General features: G+C 55.1%; 1 protein-coding gene and 1 long non-coding RNA gene across 6 annotated transcripts; one reads left to right on the forward strand and one right to left on the reverse strand.

Annotated features, from left to right (window-relative positions):
* On the forward strand, nt 1-25,714 carry EML2 (EMAP like 2). Of its 3 annotated transcripts, XM_023245803.2 has the most exons (22): nt 1-279; nt 2,837-3,055; nt 3,147-3,270; nt 3,467-3,571; nt 5,451-5,479; nt 5,894-6,023; nt 9,292-9,441; nt 9,988-10,057; nt 10,157-10,267; nt 11,553-11,648; nt 12,531-12,665; nt 13,615-13,714; nt 16,991-17,145; nt 17,299-17,424; nt 19,010-19,141; nt 22,189-22,256; nt 22,551-22,639; nt 22,879-22,976; nt 23,409-23,496; nt 24,106-24,201; nt 24,839-24,969; nt 25,299-25,714. In XM_023245803.2, exons 1-22 carry the CDS (start codon nt 108-110, stop codon nt 25,422-25,424), a joined length of 2,550 nt encoding a protein of 849 aa, XP_023101571.1. In that variant the 5' UTR covers nt 1-107; the 3' UTR covers nt 25,425-25,714. The 3 variants fall into 3 exon arrangements, with proteins under 3 accessions (XP_023101571.1, XP_011288105.1, XP_011288106.1); XM_011289803.4 differs by lacking the exons at nt 1-279; nt 2,837-3,055; nt 3,147-3,270; nt 3,467-3,571 and adding an exon at nt 4,816-4,941; XM_011289804.4 differs by lacking the exons at nt 1-279; nt 2,837-3,055; nt 3,147-3,270; nt 3,467-3,571 and adding an exon at nt 4,906-5,024.
* On the reverse strand, nt 5,764-10,161 carry LOC109494765. Of its 3 annotated transcripts, XR_006590176.1 has the most exons (4): nt 9,603-10,161; nt 6,683-7,206; nt 6,221-6,315; nt 5,764-5,826 (listed from the first exon to the last, which is right to left on the reverse strand). It is a non-coding gene; the product is annotated as an uncharacterized LOC109494765 (long non-coding RNA). The 3 variants fall into 3 exon arrangements; XR_006590175.1 differs by having other exon boundaries at nt 6,221-7,206; XR_002738655.2 differs by lacking the exon at nt 5,764-5,826 and having other exon boundaries at nt 6,023-6,315.
* Nucleotides 25,715-25,884: the final 170 nt, after the last annotated feature.

The following is a 25,884-nucleotide window of genomic DNA, read 5'->3' on the forward strand; positions in this document are numbered from 1 at the left end:
AGGGCCTGGCAGGGGGTGTCCCGACCCCCCTTTCTTGGCATCCTGGGGGATGACCCCGGTGCCAGGCCCGGCGCCGGCCGCCTGATGCCGGGCGGGCCGAGCCGGGGATGCTGGAACGAAGGGCGTTGCTATGGCAACGGGAGGCAGGGCCTGGAGGGGGGGACCGGGCCCAGGCTGGGGCCGGGGGGGCCGGCGGTGGCTGTGGCGGGGCGATGGCGGAGCGCGGCCCGGCCTTCTGCGGCCTCTACGACACGTCCTCGCTGCTTCAATACTGCAACGGTGAGACCCCTCCTCAGTTCCGACCCTGGCTCCGCCCAGGGCTGGACCCATTTCCTCCTGCCCCAACCTCCTCCTTCCAAGTCCCCATCCTGGCCCTTTGCTGAAGATCTTCCTCTCTCCCCCCAGGTGGACCCTGACCCCAGAGCAAGGTTCCTGATCCCCAAAACCCTGATCCCAGTCCCCCACCCGCTTCGACCCTCCCCTTCTCCCGAGGTGGCTGGATGGAGAGAAGGGGGCAGAACCTTCAGGAGCCTGGGGTCGAAGGGGGTAGGCCTGAAGGTCTGGAACTCTACCCTATCCCCTCTCAATCCTCTGGGACCCTCCCCCTTCTCTCTGGCAGAGGGACTGACAGATCAGGGGGAGGTGGGATTTGGTGTTGGCTTGTGGGCAGTGTGTGGGACCAGGCAGGATAACCCGGGGATTCAGCCTCCACTCTACCTGCAAATCCTCAGCCCCCACCACTCCCACTCACTGGGACTCACCCCTCCTTCCTAGACACCCCTTCCTCCTTCCAGAAAGGCCACTGTGTCAGGCCCAGATGAGGGGGAGCAGGAGGCAGAGGGGAGGGGAGAAGGGGAGGAGTGGGAAACCAGAGCTGGTCTCTGGGCAAAAGGGCTGGGGGAATGTTCAGGAAGGAGTAGAGGACTTGAGTTTGGGGTGGAGGGACGGGGCGAGGCCTCAAGATGCGGCTGGTCGTTCTGGGTGGGGGCTGAAGGACCTAGGTGAATGCTATCCATTTCTCTCAGCTCCCCCCCCCCCCCCAAGAAGAGACTATCTTCCAGTTTGTGGGCTCACTCCCCCGGTCACACTGGAGTTGGCAGAGGACCTGAATGTTTGTTTTGTCCTCCTCTGCCCCTCTAAGAGGCAGGATGCCTCAGCCTGGCTGTTCTGCTGCCGGAAGGCTGTGTGTCATGAACAAGTAACTTCATCTCTCTGGGCCTCAATCCCCTTTCTCCTCCCCTCCTCCTAAAACGGGTGGGATCCCACCATTACTAGAGTTGCCTGGAACAGTAGGTCCCATAATAATAGTTCATTGTATTCTGGCTTTAGTGAGCATCTACCATGAGCCAGTGTTCTGCTAAGTGTTTTGCCTGTCACACGCAAGCTCACTATAACGTTATAATTTGCCTCTCTCTCTCTCTGGGGGAGGTGGGGGTGGGTAGAATCTGTAAAGGTGGGTAGGAGGGGGCCTGGCACAACTAGGCCCTCATTTATTGACCGTGTGACCTTTAGCGAGTCTCCGCGCGCCTCCCCAACCTCCGTTCTTGGTTTCCTCCGGTGGAAAACGAGATACCGGCAGGACCCCGAGATTCCCTCTTCTTATGAGTTCTCAGTCCTGACAGCTCCCTTCCTCCGACTTCGGGAGGCCCCCACCTTCCTCTGCAGGTCCGGGCACCGGACCATAGTGGCGCTGGGTGGGGGGCAGGGCGGGCGAGGCCGGGCTGGCGATTGGGCCGCTAGGGTGGGGGGGGAGGGAGGGGAGGGACCGACGGCTGCACTGCGGAGCCCGGCGGGCGGGCGGGCGGGGCGGCCTTCCGACTCGGGATGGCAGGTGCGACCTCCACGCCCCGTCCCTGTTAATGATACCGCCTTTACTTCCACCCGGCTGGGAGCCAGGTCTTCCTCGGTTGTGGCCAGCAATGAGTCTGGGTATGAGTGGTCTGGGAGGGAGAGGGAAAAGGGATGCCTCAGTCATCCGCTCTTCCCACTTCGGGGAAATGGGCTAGGTGTGTGTTTGGGGGGTGATGGAGGAGTTATTTGGCCGTCCCATGGGCTGGAGAGGAGAGGGAGAGCCTACTCTGGGGCGTGGGGTACAGAAGCGAAATAAAAAAAAAAAAAAAAAAGAGGAACAGGAGAGAGGGTCCGGCTAGAGTTTGGCAGCCGGATCCCCGCCCGCATCTCCCAGTGGGTCTCCCGGGTCTGAGACGCGCTGCCTGCAACCCCCAAGTCTACCGCCAGGGGCCGCAGAAACTCTGTCCTTGCAACTGACTCTCTGGGGTCGAACCCCACGGTGAGGAGAGAAGGGGAAGGGGAGGGACCAGGCATCACCTTTTAGCTGGGGAAGTCTTAAGAAACAGAAAGGGAACTTTAGTCCCAGGGATAAAATATTGATATTCGTCAGAGAGTATCGGGGATCAATTCTAGAACGTTGGTGTCACCAGGAATTAGTTGGTGTCGTTTAAAAAAAATACTGATATCACTCATAGATATTTAGCATCTTAGTCATAGAATCTTAAAACCAGAGCTGAGAGGCTCCTGACTCGGAGCATCTTAGAAAATAAGAGAGTAAGGGACTTCCCTAAGGTCACATCTCCAGGGCGGGCAGAGGAGTGTGGGGGCAAAGGACTGAGAGCGTTGGGGATTTCCTTCCCCCCTCGTAACCCTCTTCCTGGCCCATCTCTGAGCGTCCCGGCCGCAGGTTGAGGGAGAGGAAGGGGGAGTGGCTGGCCTCGCCTTAACTCGGGAAGGGGGGAGAGGGGTGGGGGTGGGGGGCGGACCCCTCCGGCCCTGGAGCTCCGGAGTGGTCTCCGCAGCCAGCGCTAACCCTTCCTTCCAGATGACAATCTGTCGGGCACGAGCGGCATGGAGGTGGACGACCGCGTGTCGGCGCTGGAGCAGCGGCTGCAGCTGCAGGAAGACGAGCTGGCGGTCCTAAAGGCGGCGCTGGCTGACGCGCTGCGTCGCCTGAGGGCGTGCGAAGAGCAGGGCGCTGCGCTGCGCGCGAGGGGCACCCCCAAGGGCCGGGCGCCTCCACGCTTAGGCACCACGGCCTCAGGTATCTTTGCTAGACTGGAGGGATGAGATGGGGAGACGTCGGGACCCGGACCTCGCACTCACTACTTCTGTCCCGGAACCCCGTCCTCCAGTGTGTCAGCTCTTGAAAGGCCTTCCCACCAGGACCCCCCTCAATGGCGCGGGACCCCCGAGGCGCGTGGGCGGCTATGCCACCTCTCCATCCTCCCCCAAGAAGGAGGCGACCTCTGGGCGCAGGTAAGGCACGGAAGCCTGGATCTCTAGCCTCCTCCAAGACCATATGGGAGACAGAGGCTGTTTATACGGCGAGGGATGGGCTCGTGGGCCCGAACTCCAGCAATGGAAAGTGCCAGGAGGTTCTCGCCCTCCTTCCTCTTACACTGGCCTGCTAACCTCACAGGCTCCGCCCTAACAACGTGCTCTCTCTTCGCAGCGCCCGCCGCTACTTGTCACCAGAGCGCCTGGCTTCGGTGCGCCGCGAGGACCCCCGCAGCCGCACCACATCTTCTAGCAGCAATTGCAGCGCCAAAAAGGAAGGGTAGGTGTCTGGGGTGGGGGTCTTGTCACAGAGGGTGAGGCCAGGACACCAGTTTGGTTTGGAAGAGGGGATGCGGAACTTCGGGTGATGCCCCAGGCCACGAGGTGGTACCGCAGGGCGAGGTCATCTAGTTCAGAATGCGGGGACAGTGCCGAGGCTTGGAGGGACCAGTCTTAGGAGAGCGCGGGCGTAGAGGCAGGCCCGCAAGGGCTCTGCCAGCATGGGGGGGTGTGGCCAAGCCTTAAGGGGCTGGACTAGAACTTCGGGGAAGTGAATGGTTAGGGTCTTTTGGGTGGAGCCAGAGTGGAAATTGAGGGAGGAGCCAGGCTTGTGGGCGTGGCCATTAAGTAAAAGAGTCCCTGTTGGGTCTCAGGGGTGGGGCCAGGGCAGAAGCCTCAAGGGAATTTCTGCAGGGAATAGGGGAATTGGGGGGGGGGCATGCTTGGAATTGGAGGGCATGACCAGAGTGTTAGCCTGGGTAGAATCAGAACCTGGGGTGGGGGTCACTGGGCTCGATACCGGCTGGTGGCTTGTCAGAGACGGGGCGGGGCGACAGGGGGCGTGGTCAAATACCAGGAGGCGGGGCCAACCTAGAGGCCTTGAACAGTCTCAACTCAGGGACTGGATTTCTGTAAAGTGGTCGTAGTCAGAATGCCTGGCGGCACCCGAGGCGCGGAGAGGGCCGGGGAGGGGCAGTCAATTATCAGGAGAGGTGTCAACTCTGGGGACGGATCGGAAGGGGGAGGTGGGTGTGGTCAGAATGTGGGGCGTGGCCAATTCTCTGGAGGCTGGACCACCCTGAAGCCCAGAGCAGGGTAAAAACCTAAGGATGGAGTCTAGAGGCAGTGGGCTTGGGGGCTAAACTAAGGCAGGAACTGGGTCAAAAACCACACATTTCAACCCCACTCAAATAATAGCAAACACGTCCATGACGCTATGTGCTAGGCACTACTCCAGGCACTTGACATGAATTAACCAATATAATCCTCGCAATCACCCCGCGAGGTGGGTACTCTTATTACCCCCATTTTTGAAAGGAGGAAGCCGAGGCAGAGGTCGGGCAATTTGTCCACACTGCTTAGCAAGTGGCAGGGCTGGGGTTTGAACTCAGGCAGACACGCCCCCTCGTCCTGTTCTCAAACAACACTCTCCCCCACCCCCACCCCCCCAAAAGAGCCTGGTATCAGGACCCCACGGCCCGGGATCTGAGACCCAGAATGACCGGCCGGCTCCCGGGGTCGGCCGCGGTGGGCGGGGCAGGGCGCGGCGGCGCGGGCGCCTCCCAGGGCCGGAAGCGGCGGAGCCCGTCCCGGCTCCACCCCCGGCCCCGAAGCTCCGCCAGCCGCCGCCATGAGTAGCTTTGGAGCTGGGTGAGACCCTCTTGCAGACCCCCTCCTCCCTGCACTCCCGGGGCCTGGATCCGGGGCTCCCCCCACCCTCGCCAGGGACCCAGGTCCGCGACTATCACCCCTTTCCGCCGGCGAAGGGAATGTGGAGACACGCCCCTTCCCTTAAACCTTCTCGGCTTCCCTTGCTGCTTGAAGTTTGGGGCACCGTGGGACTGGGGGTGGGGAGCTCTGGGAGAGCGGTGCTATTTAGGAGGGAGGGGTCCCTGGTGACTCCCGTCTTCCCGGATCGCGTCCCTGCCACTTCGTGCTGTGTGATCTTTGGCGATCACTGCCTCTCTGGGCCTGTGTCTTAGGCTCTGCAAGATCAACCGAGCAAAGCACACGGCCTGCAGAGAGGCAGCGCTCCGCTTCTTACTCGGCCCCCATTATTCATCAGAGACCTCCGGGCAGCGGTGGGGTAGGGGAGTGGTTTCTCCCCTTTTCAGGCCCGTCTGCTAATTAGGGCGCTTTTTCTTCCCCTTTCCTGACAGCAAAACCAAAGAAGTTATCTTCAGCATGGGTGAGTGCGGAGAGGGGGAGGAGCTTGGTTGGGGATTGCTGGAGGTCAGGAGACGTGGCTGTTTGAGCCTTTGCCTCTCTGGCCTCAGTTTCCCCATGCGTTAAAAAAAATTTTTTTTATATCTTTATTTTTGAGCGAGAGAGCACAAGCGGGGGATAGGCAGAGAGAGAAGGAGACATAGAATCTGAAGCAGGCAACAGGCTCTGAGCTGTCAGCACAGCGCCTGCCTCTGGGTTCGAACTCGTGAACCAGGAGATCATGACCTGAGCTGAAGTCCGACGCTTAACGGACTGAGCCACCCTGGTGCCCCTCCATGCATTTTTGGTGTTGTTGTTGTTGAGTGAAGCCTGAAGGGGAGAGGGAATTGGGGTGTGGGCTGGTGGCGGCGCCTGACCTCTGGGGGTGTCCTGGCAGAGGAGGGCTCCGTGAAAATGTTCCTGAGGGGGCGCCCTGTGCCAATGCTGATTCCCACCGAGCTGGCGCCCACCTACAGCCTCGACGCGCGCTCTGAGCTGCCTTCCAGCCGGCTCAAGCTGGACTGGGTGTATCCTTTTGCTGTAATCCCTTCCTCCCTGCCCCTCATCCCCCAGTCTGGAAGAGACCAACACCCTTCTGGTAGGGGACTTCAGCGGGAGAGAGGGTCTTTGCACTGAATCACACTCGCAGGCCCCTGTGGCCTGAGGGGTCAGGATGACCCTGGGGTCAGGACGGTGCTGAGGAAAGCAGGTTAGTTGAAATGACCTTTTTACGATGCACTAAAGTAGCAGATGTTTGCTGAGTGCCTTCCATATGTCAGACTCTCCTCTACAGTCCCGCCCTGGTCACTTGGGGCTCACCTTTTAAAGGAAAAGAGAGAGAGATGATAACAGAAGCCTGTGATTAAATAAACACGGTGATTCCAGCTAAGTAATAAATGCTGGGAACACAGGAACCTAAAGTCATGTGGGAAGAGTCACTGTGTTTCTCTGAGGAGGGGGCATTTGAGCTGTGAGTTGAACAGTTGGGAGCCAGCATAGGAAGAGCTAGAAGGAGAATGTTCCAGACAGAGGGCATGGCAGGTATAAGGGCTCTGTGGCCGGAGCGACCTAGGTGTATCTGAGAAACAGAAGAAGTTGGAAATGGTTAGGGGCCCCGTCTTTGGAGCCTGGCAAACCTGGATTGAAACCCCAGCCCAGCTGGGCTGTGTGATCCTGGACAAATCACCTCACCTCTCTGTGCCTCAGACGCGTCCTCTGAAGAATGGGTTTCAGGATTTCAGATTCATAGTGCCAGGAAAGGAGGTATAAAGGTGCTGAGCTCATGACGTGTGCCCCATAAACAGGAACTGGTCGAAGAATAACTGCTCATTATTGAGGACTTAGATGCCAGGCACCATTCTAAATGGTTTTATGTGTAAATACGGTGAATGGTAACAATCCTCCTCTTTTGTAGCATTGAGAGTGTATTTGTACAACCCGTGGCCTCCTAGAGCCCTCTGACGCCTACAGCTTGGCAATTGCTGCCTTCACTGTCTGGATGACAAAGCTGAGTCCAAAAGAAAGGACTGAGCCTTGTCCTCGGGAGTCAGACCAGTTCTGGGGCAAGAACTCTTGCCTCCGTGGCCCACGCTTTCTCCAGATCAGCAGCCTAGGGACCCAGGCCCCGTCCTCTTCTTTCGGCCTTGATTTCCGCTCTAGTGGAGGCAGGGATGTTGGAGCCCAGAGTCTTTTCGAGAGAGCCGGAAACATCTATGAGAATCAAAGCACACTAAGCTGTTGTGCCAGGCTGGGTCCGCTGAGACTGCAAAACTCAGTGTGGGCCTCGGATGCCCCATCTCTGAAATGACTGCAGGGCGGGACCATTTCTGTGGGGTCGAGACCCACATGGCAGCATTCATTCAGATATTTTCTGAACATCTGGGGCCCCGAGCTGGGCACCCAGGGTCATCATGACAGCCTGCCTTCCTAGGGCCCCTAGTCGAGTGTGGGGACAGACTCTTTGATGGTGATAATCCACAGTGAGCAGGGCTGGGATGGGGGAACCCAGAAGGGCAACTGCCCCAGCCCTGGGGGTCACGGAGGGCTTCCCAGAGGAGGAGTTATAGGAGTGAATGAAACAGCCCAGTCTTGGCCACCTGGGAGCACACAGCCTCATTGGGAAATAGCGACAGTTAACAAATTAACCAGGTAATTATTAAGTGACATGAGGCCGGTGGAGGAGGTGAGCATGAGGGCCGCTCTGAGGAGGTGACCAGGTAGAATGTACTAGGCAGAGGGAAAGGCTAGTGCCAAGGCCTGGACTAAAGATCTTGGCATTTTGAGGAACTCCAAGATCAGAGAGCACAGGAGGGCAGAAGCCCTACTGGGGCCAGGAAGGGGCCAGGCAGGCCAGTGGGAGGAGCCACAGAAAGTTCTGAACGGGGGTGGGGGGGGGGGTGTCAGCCATTCCTTCATCAGATACTGAATTCCTATGTCTGTTCAGTCCCAGGCACTGGACTCCAGGGATAGAGCAGTGAACAAAATGGACAAAGATCCCTGCCCTCCCAGAGCAGATACTCTAGTTGGGGAGACAGTTAGGCCGTGTTATACCAAGTTAAACCGTATGGGGTTCTGATGAGTGTATGACAGAAATATGAGCGGGGGGTGGGGCAGGGGGCAGTGAGAGTGCATGAGTTTGCAGTTTTAAGTAGAATGGGCAGGGAAGGCCTCTCTGAGATGCTGACAGTTGGGCAGGGACCTGAAGGAGGCAAGGGAGCCATGGAAAGTTGAGGGGGAGGAGTACTCAGGTGAGGGGGAACAGCAGGTGCAAAGGCCCTGAGGTGAGGACAGAGAGCAGGAGGCCAGTGGGAGTGGAGCCTGACTGAGGACTGAGGAATCCGGCCCAGGTCAGGCTAGACCTCGTGCCCGGGCTTTCATAAAGATTTTGACTTTTGCTCTGAGATGGAACTCATGGGGAGGTTCTGAGCAGATGTGAGCTAACTTAGTGTTAACAGGACCCTTCTGGAGGGAAGGGGGGTTGTATTAGCGTTCTGTGACTGCTGTAACAAATCGCCACAAACTCTGTGGCTTAAAACAGAACGATTTTCTCTCCCAGCCCAAAGTCAAGGTTCCAGCAGGCCCACTGCCTTCCCTCCAGAGGCTCTGGCAGAGAATTTGATCTATGTCTCCTAGTATTGGATGGCTGCTGGCTGTCCTTGGGGTTCTTTGGCTTATAGCCACACCACATCACTCCATTCAACCTCTGATTTTCATGTGGGTCCTACCTACACCCCTTCGACATTCAGTGTCTTTTCCTCTCTGTCTCTTATAAGGGTACTCGACATTGGGTTTAGGCCCCACCCAGATAATCCAGCATAATCTCATGTTTCGATCCTTAATTACATCTGCAAAGACTCCCTTTTCCAAGGAAGGTTATAGTCACAGGTTCTTGGGGTTAATATTTAAAAAACTTTTTTTTTTTAACATTTATTTTTGAGAGAGCAAGACGGAGCACGAGTGGGGGAGGGGCAGAGAGAGGTGGGGGACACAGAATCCAAAGCAGGCTCCAGGCTCTGAGCCGTCAGCCCAGAGCCCGATGCGGGGCTTGAACTCACAGACCGGGAGATCATGACCTGAGCCAAAGTCGGATGCTTAACCGACTGAGCCACCCGGGTGCCCCACGGGGGTTAATATTTTGGTGGATATATTACGGGGGGGGGGGTACCATCAACCGCCCCTCTCCCTCCCCCCCCCCCCCACGGGGTCTGAGTGGAATCAGGAAAACCTCACTGCAGGTGTTGAGTTGGCACGTGCGATGCAAAACAGGCTCCTTAACCGGCCCCCGGGCATCTCCAGCTATGGCTACCGAGGCCGAGACTGCCGGGCCAACCTTTACCTGCTGCCCACGGGGGAGATAGTGTACTTTGTGGCCTCCGTGGCCGTGCTGTACAGCGTGGAGGAGCATAGGCAGCGCCACTACCTGGGCCACAATGATGACATCAAATGGTGAGGCCTGGGAGGGGCCACTCTTGGAGGTGGAGGTGGGGGGGGAGGCGGGGCGGGGGGGTTGTAGGTGGCTGTGGCCAGGCCTTTGCTTGGCCTACTGGCTGAATTCAGGAAAAAAATGTGGACTGATCAGTATTTTAAAGGTCGGTGAATTCACTTACATGCCTGGATTTTTCACTTCTTTTCGGAAACTCCTAGCTGGAGCACCAGATGATCCTAACAGGGTGGGAGCCAGGCAGCGACAGCCCCTTTTGATGGCTGTGCCCCCCTGGCCACCACTTGGGTACAGTCCTGAGCCGTATGGGCATTTGAGTTAAGAGACCCCAGGATGGAGTCTTGCTTCCGAGGCTGGGTACCTGGAGAGTAGCCCCTTATTGTTACAGAAGGACTAAATCGATGTTTATTGGCTAAATAACTCACTCAACCAACCTGTGGGATGAATAGCCAGGCATTGTGACTTCAGCCTGTTAAGGGAGGAGGAGTCCTGGGCCCCCCTTTGAGCCCCATCCCTCCCACTGAGCCCTGTCCATCTGTCTCCTTTCTCAGCCTGGCTGTCCACCCTGATATGGTCACCATTGCCACTGGACAGGTGGCAGGCACCTCTAAGGAGGGGAAGGTAACAGATTGGAGGAGGAGGGACCGGAGACTGGGGTGGGGTGATGGTGGGGGCAGACAGCCAGGCCCCCCAGGTAACAGGCCTCTTTCTTCCTTGCAGCCACTACCCCCCCACGTGCGCATTTGGGACTCAGTCTCCCTCTCCACCTTACACGTGCTGGGCCTGGGGGTGTTTGACAGAGCTGTGTGCTGTGTGGGCTTTTCCAAATCTGTAAGTCCTGTGCGGGGACCCTTCGCCTGTCCCCTCCTCCAAAGTCAGGAGTACCTCCTCCAAAGTCAGGGGTACGCCTGCGCGCGCGCGCACACACACACGCGCGCGCACACACACACACACACACACACACACACACACACACGCCCCCGCTTTGGGATGGGGGAGGGGGCATGCCTTAATTGTGACGTCACAGGTATAGGCCACGCCCCCTGCAGAATTGCCCGCCCTGCAGGCCAACCCTCGGTGACCTTACAGGGCTGCTCCCTTAGCCCTTATGAAGGGGACCCACGTGTCCTGATTGCCCCCAAACTCCTCGGTGACTGGTCATGCTGGTTGCATTATTATTGGCACCGACTTTCCTTTGCGAAAGGTCCTTGTAAGGCCTTGTGGTTCCCTGGTCCAGCCTAGATGGGTGTCGGCAGGATGGGTGGTGGCAGGTCTGGGCGAGATAAGCCCAGAAATGGAGAGTAAGCCTTCAGGAATTTGCAGAGCAATTTCTATTTCCTGCAACATCCTAGTCTGTGATGGGTGGGCTTTTTTTTTTTTTTTTATCCTATTTCACATTTTTATCAAAATGTATTTTACCAAAGTATTGATCAGCAATGGATTGAGGAATAAAAACCAAGAAGCACGGGACTAGAGCCTCACAGGTTTTCTGAGGCCTAAGGAGATCTTTGAGGGCATTGTGGGGAGTGGTGGAGAAAACCTACTTTGGTGACACTGTGTGTGTGTGTGTGTGTGTGTGTGTGTGTGTGTGTGTGTGTGTGTGTGTGTACGGGGAGGAGGGAACCCTGCAAAATCAAAATTAACCTGTTTCACCAAAGGTGTGAACACCCAACATTTTAGTAATTCGGTTGTTTCATTTTGTGTGCATAAAAGTCATTTCATTTTGTGTGCATAAAAGTCATTTCATTTTGTGTGCATAAAAGTCATTTCATTTTGTGTGCATGAAAGTCATTTCATTTTGTGTGCATGAAGTCATTTTCATATAAAAATGCAGATTAGATGGTTTCAGGGTTCCTGCAGAGAAACAGTAACTGAGGGTAAATGAGATGAATTTCTTAGGGAGGAGTCATTTCAAAAGGAAAGTTCTAGAAGCCCTTTAAGATGTGTACCTGGCTGCTGGACGGGGAGTGTATTTGCATGTGTTTCATCTAATGTGGGCCAGGAGCTTTGAAAATCTTAAAACAGACCTGAGTGGGAAGTTCCTGTGTGGGCAGAGTGTTGAAGGGGTGGATCCTGACCCCCCTTCTCCACTCCCCCTCCTCTCTCCTCCTTCTAGAATGGAGGCAACCTGCTCTGTGCAGTGGACGAATCGAACGATCACATGCTCTCCGTGTGGGACTGGGCCAAGGAGGCCAAGGTGGTGGATGGCAAGGTGGGGTGACCGTTCTCACCCCGCCTCCTTGGGGTGCCTCTGTGGAACTGGCTGGATCTCTGTGGTTAGGAGTCTGGAATCAGACAGACTCACATTCAAGGCCAAGCTTTGCCATTTGGTGGCTGTGTGACTTCAGGCAAGCGGCTTGCCCTCTCAGCCTCGGTTGCTCGTCTGTAAAGTGGGGATAATGGTAGCATCTTCCGAGTAGGGCCTTGGCTTTGATGTTGGGATGTGGGGTGGCTAGCCCAGGCACAACAAAAAGGTCGATGCAAGGCAGCTACTGACTGTAGCCTTGCGACATCCAGGACATTGACTTGCATCTCTGGGTGGTGGCTTGACTTCTAGGGAAGAATCTGAGGCATGGTAGAGGGGAGAGCCACTTGCCCAAGGTCATGTGCCTATTTTGGAGACCCACGTTCCGGATTGGGGCCCACAGTTTGTGGACAGAGACTTAGTAGTTGGGAGGCTGGGCTCTGGGGTCAGACCTATGTGAATTAATTCTGGACTTGACTCTTACCTGGCTGTGTGGTCTAAGGCAAGTGACTTCCCCTCTTTGCGCCTCACTTCACCTGTAATGGGGAGCGCTAATGAGCCGTACCTCACGGAGCGCTTTGAGGAGTACAGCAGTTAATGGATAAAGTACTCAGCACAGCACTTGATGCAGAGTTGAGGCTCTCCAAGATCGGCTGTCATGTTGATAAAGGTGGCAGTAATGCTTTGCTGGCCGGCCCTGCCTTCAGTATTTTAGCTTGCCTGTATAGTAAAGACACAGGCAAGTAGGTTGTGCAGTGCACAACTCATGCAGCTGTATAGGGCGGTCCTACACGGGGTGGCCCTAGTGGCTTTGAGGTCCTCATTCTGAATCTCCCCCACTCTCCAAAGTGCTCCAACGAGGCCGTGCTGGTGGCCACCTTCCACCCCACAGACCCCACCGTGCTCATCACCTGCGGAAAATCCCACATCTACTTCTGGAGTCTGGAGGGGGGCAGCCTGAGCAAACGGCAGGGCCTCTTTGAGGTGAGTGCCCCGGGGTGCGGGGACAGGCTGGCCCTGAAGGAGACAGGCAGGGACACCCGGGCAGACAACAAAACAGAGCGTCCCAGAGGGTCCCAGATTATGAGGATGCCGAATTTCTGCTGGGGCCTCAGTTTCCTTATCCCATACCATGAGGATCGTCCTCCTTAACTGTCTAAAGTTGTGAGGATTCAGCGGGATGAAGACCGTAGTAGCTCCTAGCAGATAGTAAATACTCAATAGGCAGTACTGTGCTTGACCATAATGTGGAAAAACACGGAGGTCAGAGGCCAACTGGCTGAAAGAGATGCGCATCGAGGCAAACAGACACTGAGCGGGAAGCAGAGGGCCCGGGAGAGAAGGTGCAGGGGCCCCTCTGCCAGGGCTCACCTGCCGTGGGTGAGAACTGGAGCTTCCACCCCAAAAAGGGAGGCCCGGAGGACACCAGGCATAGGTGAAGATGAGACAGAGATACTGAGGGGAGGGTGGGGAGAGGCAGAGAGAGCGACATAGAGATAGAGGATGGGCAAGGAAAGGGGAGGAGAGACGGTGCAGGGGGAGAGCAGGGGAGAGTGGCGACAGAAAGGGGGAGACCCAGGGACAGAGAGGGGGAGACCCAGGGACAGAGAGGGGGGACCCGGGGACAGAGACAGGGGAGAGCCAGGGACAGAGAGAGGGGGGACCCAGGGGCAGAGAAAGGACAGAGAAGAAAAGTCAAGAGAGGAGGCAGGAAGTGCTTCCAGGGGTAAGCAAGGGAGACAATGCGGTCAGAAGCTCTAGGCTACATGAGCAGTGCACGGAGGCGGGTTGGAGATGGGGGTGCCCCACAATGGGCCTCGTACCCGACATCATGGCGGGGATCCCCTGACCACGGTCCTGGGTGGTGGGTGGGCTGTGGGAGGCTCTCTGCTTCAGCAACCTTCTGACACCTTCCCTTTCTCCCCCACCTTAGAAACACGAGAAACCGAAGTATGTGCTGTGTGTGACCTTTTTGGAGGGTGGCGATGTGGTCACCGGGGACTCGGGGGGGAACCTCTATGTCTGGGGCAAAGGTCAGTTTCACTCCACCTGTTTGGTACCCAAGCCAGCCCTCCTGAACCCCCTTTGGCCAAGCCTTCCTCTGACCAAGCTTATATGGAATGTATGATAAAACAGGCTAAATCCTTACTTGTCTAATTCCTATATCCCCCTCAAGGCTCGGCTCCAGTATCCCCATCTCCATGAAATCTTGACTTATTCCCCACCCTTGTCCTCTGCAAATCCTGTGGTGGGGATCAAGTTTGAATTATAAGTGAATTGAATGGTTAACCCACTTGTGTGTGGATGGGTGGGTGGGTGGGTGGATGGAGAGGTGGTTTGTCCCAGAGCAATCAATGAATAAGGCAATGAATGAATGAAGGGGCTGTCCTACTCAGTGAGTGGAAGAATGAGTGAATGTACTGGCCTCCTTAATGGTGAATGATTGGGTGAGTGAACAACTGAATGAATGGTTGTCCCCATGACGGATGCTGGGGTTAATAAATGAAGAGGTCTTTTCCCAGGAAGTGGATCCATAAAGCAATGACTGAATGAATGAGTGAATGAACGAATGAATGGTTACCGCAGCCAATGGATTAATATATTACGAAGAATGGATCGTTCCAGGAAGTAGATTGATTGCTGAATGAGTAAGAGAGTTGATTGTTCTAGCCAAATGGATGGATGAAGAAATGAATAAATGGTTGTCCCAACCAATGGATTAATGTATTGTCCCAGCAAATGCTAATGGGGTGAATACAAGCTTGCTCTAGCCTTTGGGTGAATGATGAATCAAGCAAAGAATGGGTTGTCCCAGCAGATGGATGGCATGAACAAATCAGTGAGTTGTTTTGGCCTGGGTACATTTGCTTTCACGTACATTATGCTCCTAAATCAAGGGTGCACTGAATATTATTCCCATTTCACAGATGAGAAGCCCCAGGCTCATGGGGCACCTGGCTGGCTCAGAGCTTCCCTTGAAATTACACAGCTGAGAATAAGCTCTGAATCACTGACAGTGTGTCTTTTCCAGCAGACCGTGAGCTCTCTGCGGGCAGAGACTGGGTCTGATTCGTTTCCATATCCCCAGACCCATCACTGGGTCCATCCCGTAGGGCTGTGGTGGGGTGGTTGGAAAGACAAGTGGACAGAATGATAAGTTCTGTGTGGCACGTGTGGCACCACATCTGAGTTGAGGACTGTTCCTTTGAGTCCCTGCCCCAGCCTCCTTCCTGGTCCTTGGCCTTTATTTATCTTGCCTCCTCAAATTCCAGAACCCAGTGTAAATCTGACCCTTTTCTCCCCTTGCCAAGCTCTACCATTGTTCCCTGGTTCCCTCAGGACAAGGCCCAGGTCCCTCACTGAGGCCTCTAAGACCTTGTGTGGTCTGGCCCTGCCTTCCCTTGCCCCTTGCATGTTACATGAAGTCAAACCAGATTTTCTATAGTTCTCTAAATAGCTCATGCTCTTGCTCTCTTCCCTTTACACACATTGTTCCTTCTGCATGCAGCCCTTTCCCACCCTCTGTTGGCCTAGCTGACTTCTACTCATCCTTCAGATCCTTGTTCAGCTGTCTCCTCCTCCAGGAAACCCTCCCTGACCTGCCAGGCTGGGTATCTTCTATGGGATCCCCCGGGCTCCTGGCTTTCCCTATCCTAGCCCCAACCACCTTGGGTTGTCATTGACTGGTAATAGGTCTGTTTCTGAAATTGGACTGTGAACCCTGTGACGGCAAGATCTGAGGCTGTCTTGGTCACCACTGTGTTCCCAGTATCATCCGGCATGAAGCTGGGCCCAGAATAAATGCTGGTTACACAGTTGTTGGTTGGATGGGTTAACGGATGAATGAATGGATGATTAGATTGACAGGGTGAATGAGTAGATGGATTGGAAAATGGGTGGATGTTTGGGTAGAAGGATGAATTGACTGGTGAGTGAGTAGTTGAATGAAAGAGGTGAAGAGATGGATGAGAGGTGGATGAATGGGTGGGTGGATCAGTACATAGATAGGTGGATGGATGGATGGATTGGACGGGTGGGTGGGCAAGTGGATAGATGGATGGATGATGGATAGATGGATCGATTGGATGGGTGGGTAAGTGGGTGGATGGATGGATGGATGGATGGATGGATGGATGGATTGGATGGATTGGATGGGTGGGTGGGCAAGTGGATGGATGGATGATGGATGGATGGATGGATCGATTGGATGGGTAGGTAAGTAGGTGGGTGGATGGATGAATGGATAGATGGATAAATAGATGAATGGATGTTTGGATGGAAGGATGGATGGATCAATGGATGGTTGGGTAGATTGATGGGTGGGTACATGATCAGATAGGTGGATGGATGGATGGATGGATGGATGGATGGATGGATGGATCAATGGATGGTTGGGTAGATTGATGGGTGGGTACATGATCAGATAGGGGGATGGATGGGCGGATGATGGATGGATGGATCGATTGGATGGGTGGGTAAGTGGGTGGATGGATGGATGGATGGATGGATGGATGGATGGATGGATTGGATGGGTGGGTGGGCAAATGGATGGATGGATGATGGATGGATGGGTAGGTAAGTGGGTGGGTGGGTGGATGGATGGATAGATGGATGGATAGATGGATAAATAGATGAATGGATGTTTGGATGGATGGATGGATGGATCAAAGGATGGTTGGGTAGATTGATGGGTGGGTACATGATCAGATAGGTGGATGGATGGATGGATGGATGGATGGATGGATGGATGGATGGATAATGGATGGGTGAGTGGGTACATGGGTGGGTGAGTGGATGGGTGGGTGGATGGATAGATGGATGGATGGATGGATGGATGAATGGATGGAAGGATGGATGGATGGATGGATGGATCAATGGATGGTTGGGTAGATTGATGGGTGGGTACATGATCAGATAGGGGGATGGATGGACGGATGATGGATGGATGGATCGATTGGATGGGTGGGTAAGTGGGTGGATGGATGGATGGATGAGGGGGTGAGTGGGTGGGTGAGTAGATAGGTAGATAGATGGACGAACAGACCAGTAGGTAGATGAGTGGATGAATGAATGGGTGAGTGGGTAGATGGATCAAAAGTGACTGGGTAGGTGTTAGTCAGATGATTTAATGGATGGATGATAAGGTATTTGAATAGATGGGCAGTGGGCAGGTGGGTGGAAGGGTGGATAGAAAGGTAAGTGAGTGGTTGAATGTAGGATTGAGAGTTGGAGGTGTTTCAGGGGTCAGTACAGGGACAGCTCCCCCATGCTGATCCCTGCTCCCTGGCCACCCCTCTTTGCCCCCACAGGTGGGAACCGCATCACACAGGCGGTGCTGGGTGCCCACGATGGCGGTGTGTTTGGGCTCTGCGCCCTGCGGGACGGGACGCTGGTGTCCGGAGGGGGCCGTGATCGACGGGTGGTCCTTTGGGGTTCCGACTACAGCAAGCTGCAGGAGGTAGAGGTGAGGAGGGGGACAGCCTCGTGTGAAGGTGAGGGGACCTCCTCCCATCCCCCCCACCCCGGCTCCTAATGGACCCTCCTCTCCCCGGCTTGTTTTCCCTCACCCCTTCTCTGCCTGTGCCCTACACTCATATGCCCCCAACCTCACCCTCAGGTCCCAGAGGACTTCGGTCCGGTGCGCACTGTGGCTGAGGGTCGGGGAGACACGCTGTACGTGGGGACCACCCGCAACTGCATCCTGCAGGGCTCTGTCCACACAGGCTTCTCATTGCTCGTCCAGGTGAGCGATTCTCCTGCACCTGCCCTCCTCCTCATTTCTCTCCTCTTCTCTTCCCACTTCCTTCCATTTCTCCTCACCTCCCCACCCCATCCCTTGGCCTCACAAACTCCACTCACCTTCCCTTTTACCTGCTCCCACCCCGTAAACCCACCCCTGTCCCAGGACCCCTGCCCCAGAACCCCCCTGCTCCAGCAGCCAACGAGTTACCCGCTGGCAGAGCAGAGGGTCCCCAGGACCCCGCCGCAGCCGGGCCACCCCCTGTCCTTCTGATCAGGGGTGGTGTCCATTTCTGTTGGTAAGTGTCCTGGCAGATTGTCACCTGGGCCGCATGCACCTTGGGCCACACACCTCCTGAGATCTGGGAAGGCCCTTTGGAGTGGGCCTGTTTTTTCTTCTTGCAGCTCACATGTTCGCCCCTTCGTCCTGGCGTGCCAAAACCCTATCCACACCCAGTTAACACTCCAGCGCCGCCCCCCCCCCCCCCCCCCCCCCCCGCCCCACCAAGGGGCTGTATAGTAGGATGGTCAGGAACAGGAATTCTGGAGCGGGACTGCCTGGAATCAAAATCGCAGCCCTGTCACTGGTTAGCTGTGTGATGTGAGGCAAGTGAATGACAGTCTCTGTGCCTCTATGAAACGGTGCAGCAGCAGAACCCATCTTCGTGGGGGTTTGTAAGGATCCCATGAGTCGGTTCATAGACGGCATTTAGATGGTGCCTGTCACAGAAGTCTTGGCCAAAGTAACCCCTGGATCCAGTGGCTCTGGATACTTCCATTCCTTCCAGGCATCTCTCCTTTTCCAGGCTAGCTGAGATCCATGCTGCTGCATTTAGATCTCCCTCTGGCTCTGGTCTCCCTGGAACATGAAGGAAAACCAGGCTCAGAGGGATTTCCCAGAAGGGACCTTAGAGACCCCCCCAAAATAGCATCAACATTACACATCGTTGATTATATTATGAATAGGTCAATATATATTAGAGTTTTATTACCATGCATCGTTATACTAACGTCAACAATTATATTATCAGTGTTCGTTGTTATTTAATAGCGTATTATTAGCACACGTTATTAATGATAATAACAGCCACTTCCATTTTGCGAGCGCTTCGTACTGGCCTCAACACCTTCCATCCATGATTCAAGCGAGCACAACGATGTCCCCATTATACAGAAGATTAAACTGAGGATCCGGGGAGAGGGCACCTGTCTGGTCCGTAAGGGAGAGCTGAGGTCAGATTCACCAGGCTGAGTGCCCTCCATGGGATCCGACAGCCTTCTGGACACCACCCGATTCAAGCCGGTCAAGGCTCCAGCTCCCACCCAGCATGTCTCTTGCCCTGCGTTGTGCAAACTGGACAGCAGAGGCCTGGAGAGAAGGGGAGCATTCACCTCGAGCCACACGCCGGGGCGAGGGTCTGCTCAAGTCACGGCCTCCTTCGGACGTACTGGAGAAAGGGCCTTCCCCGGGTCACCTGTGGCCCCAGTGTGTCGCCGGGACCGGCCTGGCACTTCTTTCTGGGACCGGGCTCGGTGGGGAAAGGGCCCGGATTGGCGGGCTCCATGCTGCCGTCTCCCCTTCCCGCCAGGGTCACGTGGAAGAACTGTGGGGTCTGGCCACGCACCCCAGCCGGGCACAGTTTGTGACGTGCGGGCAGGATAAGTTGGTGCATCTGTGGAGTGCGGAGTCCCGCCGGCCCCTGTGGAGTAGGATCATCGAGGTAAGGGGACTGGGGGGGGGTGGGAGGGGGGAGGGGACTCAGCACCCTGCTCTGACAGAAGCGCCTGTCTCCATATGTCAGGGCTCAGGGCACCAAACCAATCTGCCAGGGGAGCCGCTGCCCCTGCCTCCAGGGGAGCATGGTTTGGGTGGGGTCAGGAGAATGCCATTGTCACAGCTGCAGGAAGCTGTGGTCGCTGCTAGAGCCGCATTGGTCAATCCGGGTGGGTCGTCACACTTCAGTTAACTTTAAAATATAAATAGAGTGAAGCATTCAGGGGCGCCTGGGTGGCTTAGTCGTTTGAGCATCCCACTCTTGGTGTCGGCCTCAGGTTACGATCTCACGGGTTCGAGGGTTTGAGCCCTGAGTCAGGCTCCACATGGAGCCTGCTCAGGATTCTCTCTCTCTCCCTCTCTCTCTGCCCCTCCCCTGCTCATCCTCTCTCTCTCTCTCTCTCAAACTAAATAAACAAACTTAAAAAAAAAATTCAATTCCCTGGTTGCACTAGCTACGTTTCAAACATGTATCTAGTGGCCACCATGTTGGGAAGTACAGATAATGAACGTCTCCAGCATCACAGAAGCTTCTGTTAGACGGTCTTGCTCTAGAGCAACCCAATGCTGGCTACATTTGCATTGTATACTTGATACTCCATGTACTTGTCCTTTTTTTTTTTTTTTAAGTTTATTTATTTCTTTTGAGACAGAGAGAGAGGAGGGGAGGGAGGGGCAGAGGGAGAGGGAGGGAAAGAATCCCTCGAACCCACGAATTGTGAGATCGAGACCTGAGCTGAAATCAACACTCGGATGCTCAACCGACTGAGCCACCCAGGCGCCCGTGTGCCCTTCCCTCTTAAGGCCAGCGACGGCTCACGATCATAGCCAATGCCATTGCTTTCCCAGCCCCCATGACGAGCGGAAATAGAAGAGCAGGCCCTCTGCTTTCTGTCTTCCAGAGCCAACAAAAGCGCAAGGGATTGTTAGACCCAAATCCCAGTGGGACCCTAGCTGCAAGGGATTCTGGGCAGTGTAGTTTTTAAGCTCCCCTACCTGTGCAGTATGAGACACTAGAATGTCACGCCATCGTATCCCCCACACCACGCTTTGAGACTTTGCTCAAGGAATCTAGGGTTACCTCTGATTCTGGGACACTTGATGGCCTTTGAACTTTGAGTCAGGGATGGTATGCTCTGGAAATTGTGAGGGCCACGTATAATAATCCTCGTTATGACGTCAAACCGCCTAGGAGACACAGAACTCTTAACCCCACCCACAGAGAATCTGATTCAGGAGGTCTGCGTTTGGGACCGGAAATCTGCAGTTTCTAACGCGCTCCCGTAGATTTTTCTGATTCCGGCAGTCTGTTGACCGCGCCCAGAGAAACTGGCGTAGCATTTTACCCCCTTCGTCCTTTCAACTTCTCGCAAACTCCACAAGGCCGTGGGGATGACAGATCCCCACTTGGAAACAGGCTTGATAAGGTAAAAATCATCACGGTGCGATTTTAATCCAAACCAACCGTTGTCGAGTGCTGCCTGTAAGCCATTTTATTTACCAGCTTGCTGGTAAGTCTTGTTTTTACGTCTTGTTTTACGTCTTGTTTTTAGAAGAATCCCGGGGAGCACACGTTGATGTTCTCCATTGGCCAGATGAGGCAGCCGAGGCTCAGACAGGGAAGGTTATTTGGTGTCGCGTAACTAGGAAGTGTCAGAGCCGGTTTGAACCCGAGTCTGATTCCAAGATGCCCTATTGCCTGCGAACCAACCAAACGTCCCCAACGTTCGAGAAGTGGTGATACCCCTTGCCAGGTGTTTAATAAAGATGTGGGGAAACGGACACTTGGACGTGCCTGGTGATGAGTTGATAGAATCTTATGGAAAGCAAATTGGCATTATCATTCCAAAGCCTTCAAAATATGGCTATCCTTTGTCCCCAAAAAATCTCACTTCTAGAAAATGACCTAAGTCACAGATGAATAAAGCTGTGAGAATTTAGACCGGGAGTATAAATGGATCTAGAGTCCACAGTGAGAGCAGGACTGTTTTGTGTTTGAGCTGACACAGGAAAGGAGGATGGTTTGGGGGGCGTCTGAGTGGCTCAGTTGGTTAAGCAACCGACTCTTGATTTCGGCTCAGGTCACAATCTCACAGTTTCGTGAGTTCGAGCCCCACACTGGGCTCTGTGCTGACCCTGCAGAACCTGGTTAGGGTTCTCTCTCTCTCTCTGTGTTCCTCCCCTGCTCGCTCTCTCTGTCTCTCAAAAACAAAAAACAAACAAACAAAAAAAAACACTTAAAAATATTTTAAAAAGGGGTGCCTGGGTGGCTCAGTCGGTTAAGTGTCTGACCTCAGCTCAGGTCATGATCTCACGGTCTGTGAGTTCGAGCCCCGCATCGGGCTCTGTGCTGACAGCTCCGAGCCTGGAGCCTGCTTCAGATTCTGTGTCTGCCTCTCCACCACTCACATTCTGTCTCTCAAAAATGAATAAATGTGTTTTAAAAGAAAAATTTTAATATTAAAAAAAACAACCCAGGGCCACCTGGGTGGCTCAGTCAGTTAGGCATCCAACTTCGGCTCAGGTCATGGTCTCGCGGTCCGTGAGTTCGAGCCCCGCGTCGGGCTCTGTGCTGACAGCTCCGAGCAAATGTGTTTTAAAAGAAAAATTTTAATATTAAAAAAAATCCCCAGGGGCACCTGGGTGGCTCAGTCGGTTAGGCATCCAACTTCGGCTCAGGTCATGGTCTCGCGGTCTGTGAGTTTGAGCCCTGCGTCAGGCTCTGTGCTGACAGCTTAGAGCCTGGAGCCTGTTTCGGATCCTGTGTCTCCCTCTCTCTCTCTCTGACCCTCCCCCGTTCATGCTCTGTCTCTCTCTATCTCAAAAATAAATAAATGTTAAAAAAAAAAATTAAAAAAAAAAAAGACCCAGAAGAACACAGTTTAAAAACAAAAACTGGAGGATGGTTTTGGGGTGGCTGCGGCTGCAGTAGGGGAATAGCCAGATAGGCCGGAGACCCCAGTTCTCAGCCCTGCCGCCTCTCTCTCCCCTCAGGACCCTGCCCGCTCTGCTGGTTTCCACCCCAGTGGCTCTGTCCTGGCCGTGGGCACAGTGACTGGCAGGTAAAGCTGAGCTGGGCGTTTGCAGAGGGTTTCTCTGCTCCCTCCCCTCCCAGAACTGTCCCTGGACAAAACCTCCCTTCCCCTGTGTCCCCAGAGCCCACAGAGTCTGCCATTAACAGCCTGCTCACCAGACTGCTTCTCAGTATTCGTCTGGAGTCAGCCTCTCTCCCAAATCTTTTCTGGGGTCCCAAGCTCAGGCCCCTCAGATTCCCGACCCCGACCCCCCCCCCCTTCAACCCCCTGCTGCACCGGATCAGCTCACACCCCCTCCCCAATCGTGCCTTCTCCCTAAAGATGGCTGCTGCTGGACACGGAGACCCACGACCTGGTGGCTATCCACACAGATGGCAGTGAGCAGATCTCAGTGGTCAGCTTCTCTCCAGGTAAGCGGCCCGGTGCTGGATCTTGGAGCTGCCAGGCCTGGGAACTGAGGCTCAGTTACTAGCAGGGGGAAGGAGTGGAACCTGTGTGGCAAGGCCTAGGGGCCGGTCTAGGACTGTAGCGGGGATGAAGCTTGGGACAGCTGAGGAGTCTGGCATAGCGGGGGCGGGGGCTGAAGCTGAGAGAGAAGGGGGTAGAGCCTGGGTGCCTCCTCATAGCCCCCCCCCTCCCCCTCCCCCAGACGGGGCGTACCTGACCGTGGGCTCCCACGACAACTTGGTGTACGTGTACACGGTGGACCAGGGCGGCCGCAAGGTCAGCCGCCTGGGCAAGTGCTCGGTGAGTGGGCAGTGGCCCCCAGCCCGCGCCGCCACCCCTACCAGGGGCCGCAGAATTAACCAATTTTCTACTTCAAGGGAGCACAGCTTCAACACTCTACTGACTGCCCTGACCACAACCAGGAGTCTTATAGCCCCGCCCACACATTACCCCCCCCCACCCCCCACCCCCGTGTTATAAGCCCCTCTGTGTCTAGCTCCGCCCACGTTCTAAACTCCCCCCTGTGTTCTAAGCCCTTTCTGTCTAGCCCCGCCCATCGCAGTCTGGCCCCGCCCATGGTAGTCTGGCCCCGCCCCCACGCTCCAAAGGCTGTGTATCCTTCCTTTAGCCCCCTTGTGTTCTCCCCCTACCTGTGTATTTTGCCTTCCTCTTTTCCCGGTCTAATCCTACCCGCTTGAGCTCTAACTCCACCCCTTCCCTCCCCCTCCGCAGGGCCATTCCAGTTTTATCACCCACCTGGACTGGGCCCAGGACAGCAGCTGCTTCGTCACCAACTCCGGGGACTACGAGATCCTGTACTGTGAGTTCTCTGAAAGCCGAAGGCGGCCCTCCTCCAGCCTCCCTATTTACGTGTGCGATTTACATAGACTTCCCTGACTTCTAGGAAGGGAGGAGGGGCTTTCAAGTCTCCGTCCTCTGGCTCCTGTGTTCAGGGGCTGTTCTGATTGGCCTCCTGGCTTCCCATTTCCTCCCCTTCCTGGTGGGATGGGTGGGGTACAGGTCTCTAAGCAGATGCCCCTGCTCAGGCTTGGGGTGTCACCACCCAGGATCTAGCCCCCTCGGCCAAGTCTGGAGAGGTGGAATAAACCCTAGGACCTTAGCCTCCTGTCTCAGACCTCAGTGCCCATTGACTATAAAATGGATGGGTTAAGTCAGTAATTTTTTCTTTCTTTCTTTTCTTTTCTTTTCTTTTTTTTTTAAGTTTATTGGAAGTGGGGGCGCGGGGAGAGAGAGAGAGAATCCCAAGCAGGCTCCCACTGTCAGCCCAGAGCCTGACGTGTGGCTTGAACTCACAAACCGAGAGATCATGACCTGAGCTGAAATCAAGAGTCAGACGCTCAACCGACTGAGCCACCCAGGCCACCCAGTTCTTTCTGTTCTGAACCCCTCCCCCTGTTTTCTGCCCCAGGGGACCCGGCTACCTGTAAGCAGATCACTAGTGTCGATGCTGTGAGGAATGTGGAATGGGCCACTGCCACTTGTGTCCTGGGATTTGGGGTGTTTGGTAAGTTCTGGGATGGGGGAGGTCCCACTGAGAACAGGGGTTCCAAGCAACATCCTTCTCTGGTGGTCTTCATAGTCTCTTGTTGGTTATCCCCAGGGCAGGAGACCGGTGTGGACTGGGCTGGCATCTGGTCCCAGCCTGGGAGGGAGTCAAGGAGGGCTTCCTGGAGGAGGGGGTATCGAAGCTGGACCTGGAGGATGAGGAAGCAGTGAAGAAGGAAAGCAGTCCCTAGGATAGGAAATCGTACCCTGTACAAAAAGCCTGGAGGTGGCATAGAACTTGGCATTTGGAGAAATCCGAGAAGGCAGGATGGCTAAATCGCTGTGGAGTTCCAGGGAAGCATTAGGGAGGACAAGGCTGGAGCAGCGTGGCAGACCAGGTCAGGCAGAGTTCAGAGGTCATGCTAGGAAGCCCAGGCTTTCTCCAAGGCCACCAGGGAGCCACAGAAGGGTTTGGAGCGGTGGGGGGCCAGGGTCAGATACACATTTACAAAAGATGATTCCAGTTCTCCCTGGCTGCCGACAAGCCAGGCTGGCTGGGAGAAAGGCAGGGAGCCCGGGGCTGGGGCCTGCTCACCTCAGGGGTCCCTGGCCCAGGCTGACCGCTCACCACCACCCACCCCTCATCTCGCCCACAGGGATCTGGTCTGAGGGAGCCGACGGTACCGACATCAACGCCGTGGCCCGCTCCCATGACGGGAAGCTGCTGGCTTCAGCTGATGACTTTGGCAAAGTGCACCTGTTTAGTTACCCCTGCTGTCAGCCCCGAGTGAGTCCCCCGGGGGGGCTGGCAGGGTGGGGATGAGCAACACTGCGGGCAAGACTGAGGCGGCACTCTCCAGGCCTCAGCTTTCCCATCTGTACGAGGAGGGCAGTGGCTTGAGCCCAAGGGTCATTCTTAACCTCAAAGTCGGTAAATTTCAGAGTCCAGAGTGCCAACGCTCTGCTCTGAGTGTCTGCGATTCCGGGAGCTTTGGTTGTTTGATCCTTACTAATGCAAGAAATATTCCTTGAGCACCTGCTATGTGCTTGGCACAGGGGATACAGCCAGGAACGAGACAGATTGCCTTCTTTCTCTTCTCTCTTTCCCTGTCACAGGCCCTCAGCCACAAATACGGCGGACACAGCAGCCACGTGACAAATGTGGCCTTCTTGTGCGATGACAGCATGGCCCTGACCACAGGGGGCAAGGACACCAGTGTGCTGCAGTGGCGGGTGGTCTGAACTGGGGACGAGAGTCCTGGGCACACGGGGCCAGGATAGGGTCAGGTGATGGGGCAGGAATTCTATTTTCGGGAGATGTCTATTGCCGAGTAGAGTAATATATAACCAGAGTATGTCTATAGCAGAGGGGGTTATGGGGGTGGGAGGGTAGACTGACAGAAGTCTCTATTTATCGGGGCGGGGGGGGAGAGGGGTCACATTGCTTTGGGGGAGCCATTAAGGTGTTTGGTTTGGAGTGTTTTTTTAAGTTTATTCTTTTATATCATCCAGAAATAAAGACACATGCACTGGAGTGCGAGGGTCTGTGTGTGTGTGTGTGTGTGTGTGTGTGTGTGTGTGTGTCCCCAGATTCAGTGTCTTTAAGCATGTGTATGGGGCAGGGTGTGTGTGTGTGTCTATCACAGTGTGATGGGGGACCATTACCTAGGTCTTTATGGGTCTTTGAGGTTGACAGAAACCA

The sequence above is a fragment of the Felis catus genome, chromosome E2, assembly GCF_018350175.1.
Source record: "Felis catus isolate Fca126 chromosome E2, F.catus_Fca126_mat1.0, whole genome shotgun sequence".
NCBI classification, from domain to species: Eukaryota; Metazoa; Chordata; class Mammalia; order Carnivora; family Felidae; genus Felis; species Felis catus.

Bases quoted from the DNA above. Each gene is read 5' to 3' on its own strand.
- EML2 (XM_023245803.2), top strand. From the start codon at position 108: ATGCTGGAACGAAGGGCGTTGCTATGGCAACGGGAGGCAGGGCCTGGA. The intron at 3,572-5,450 runs GTAGGTGTCTGG...CTTTCCTGACAG, and splicing joins TGCAGCGCCAAAAAGGAAGG to CAAAACCAAAGAAGTTATCT. The intron at 22,977-23,408 runs GTGAGTGGGCAG...CCCCCTCCGCAG, and splicing joins GCCGCCTGGGCAAGTGCTCG to GGCCATTCCAGTTTTATCAC.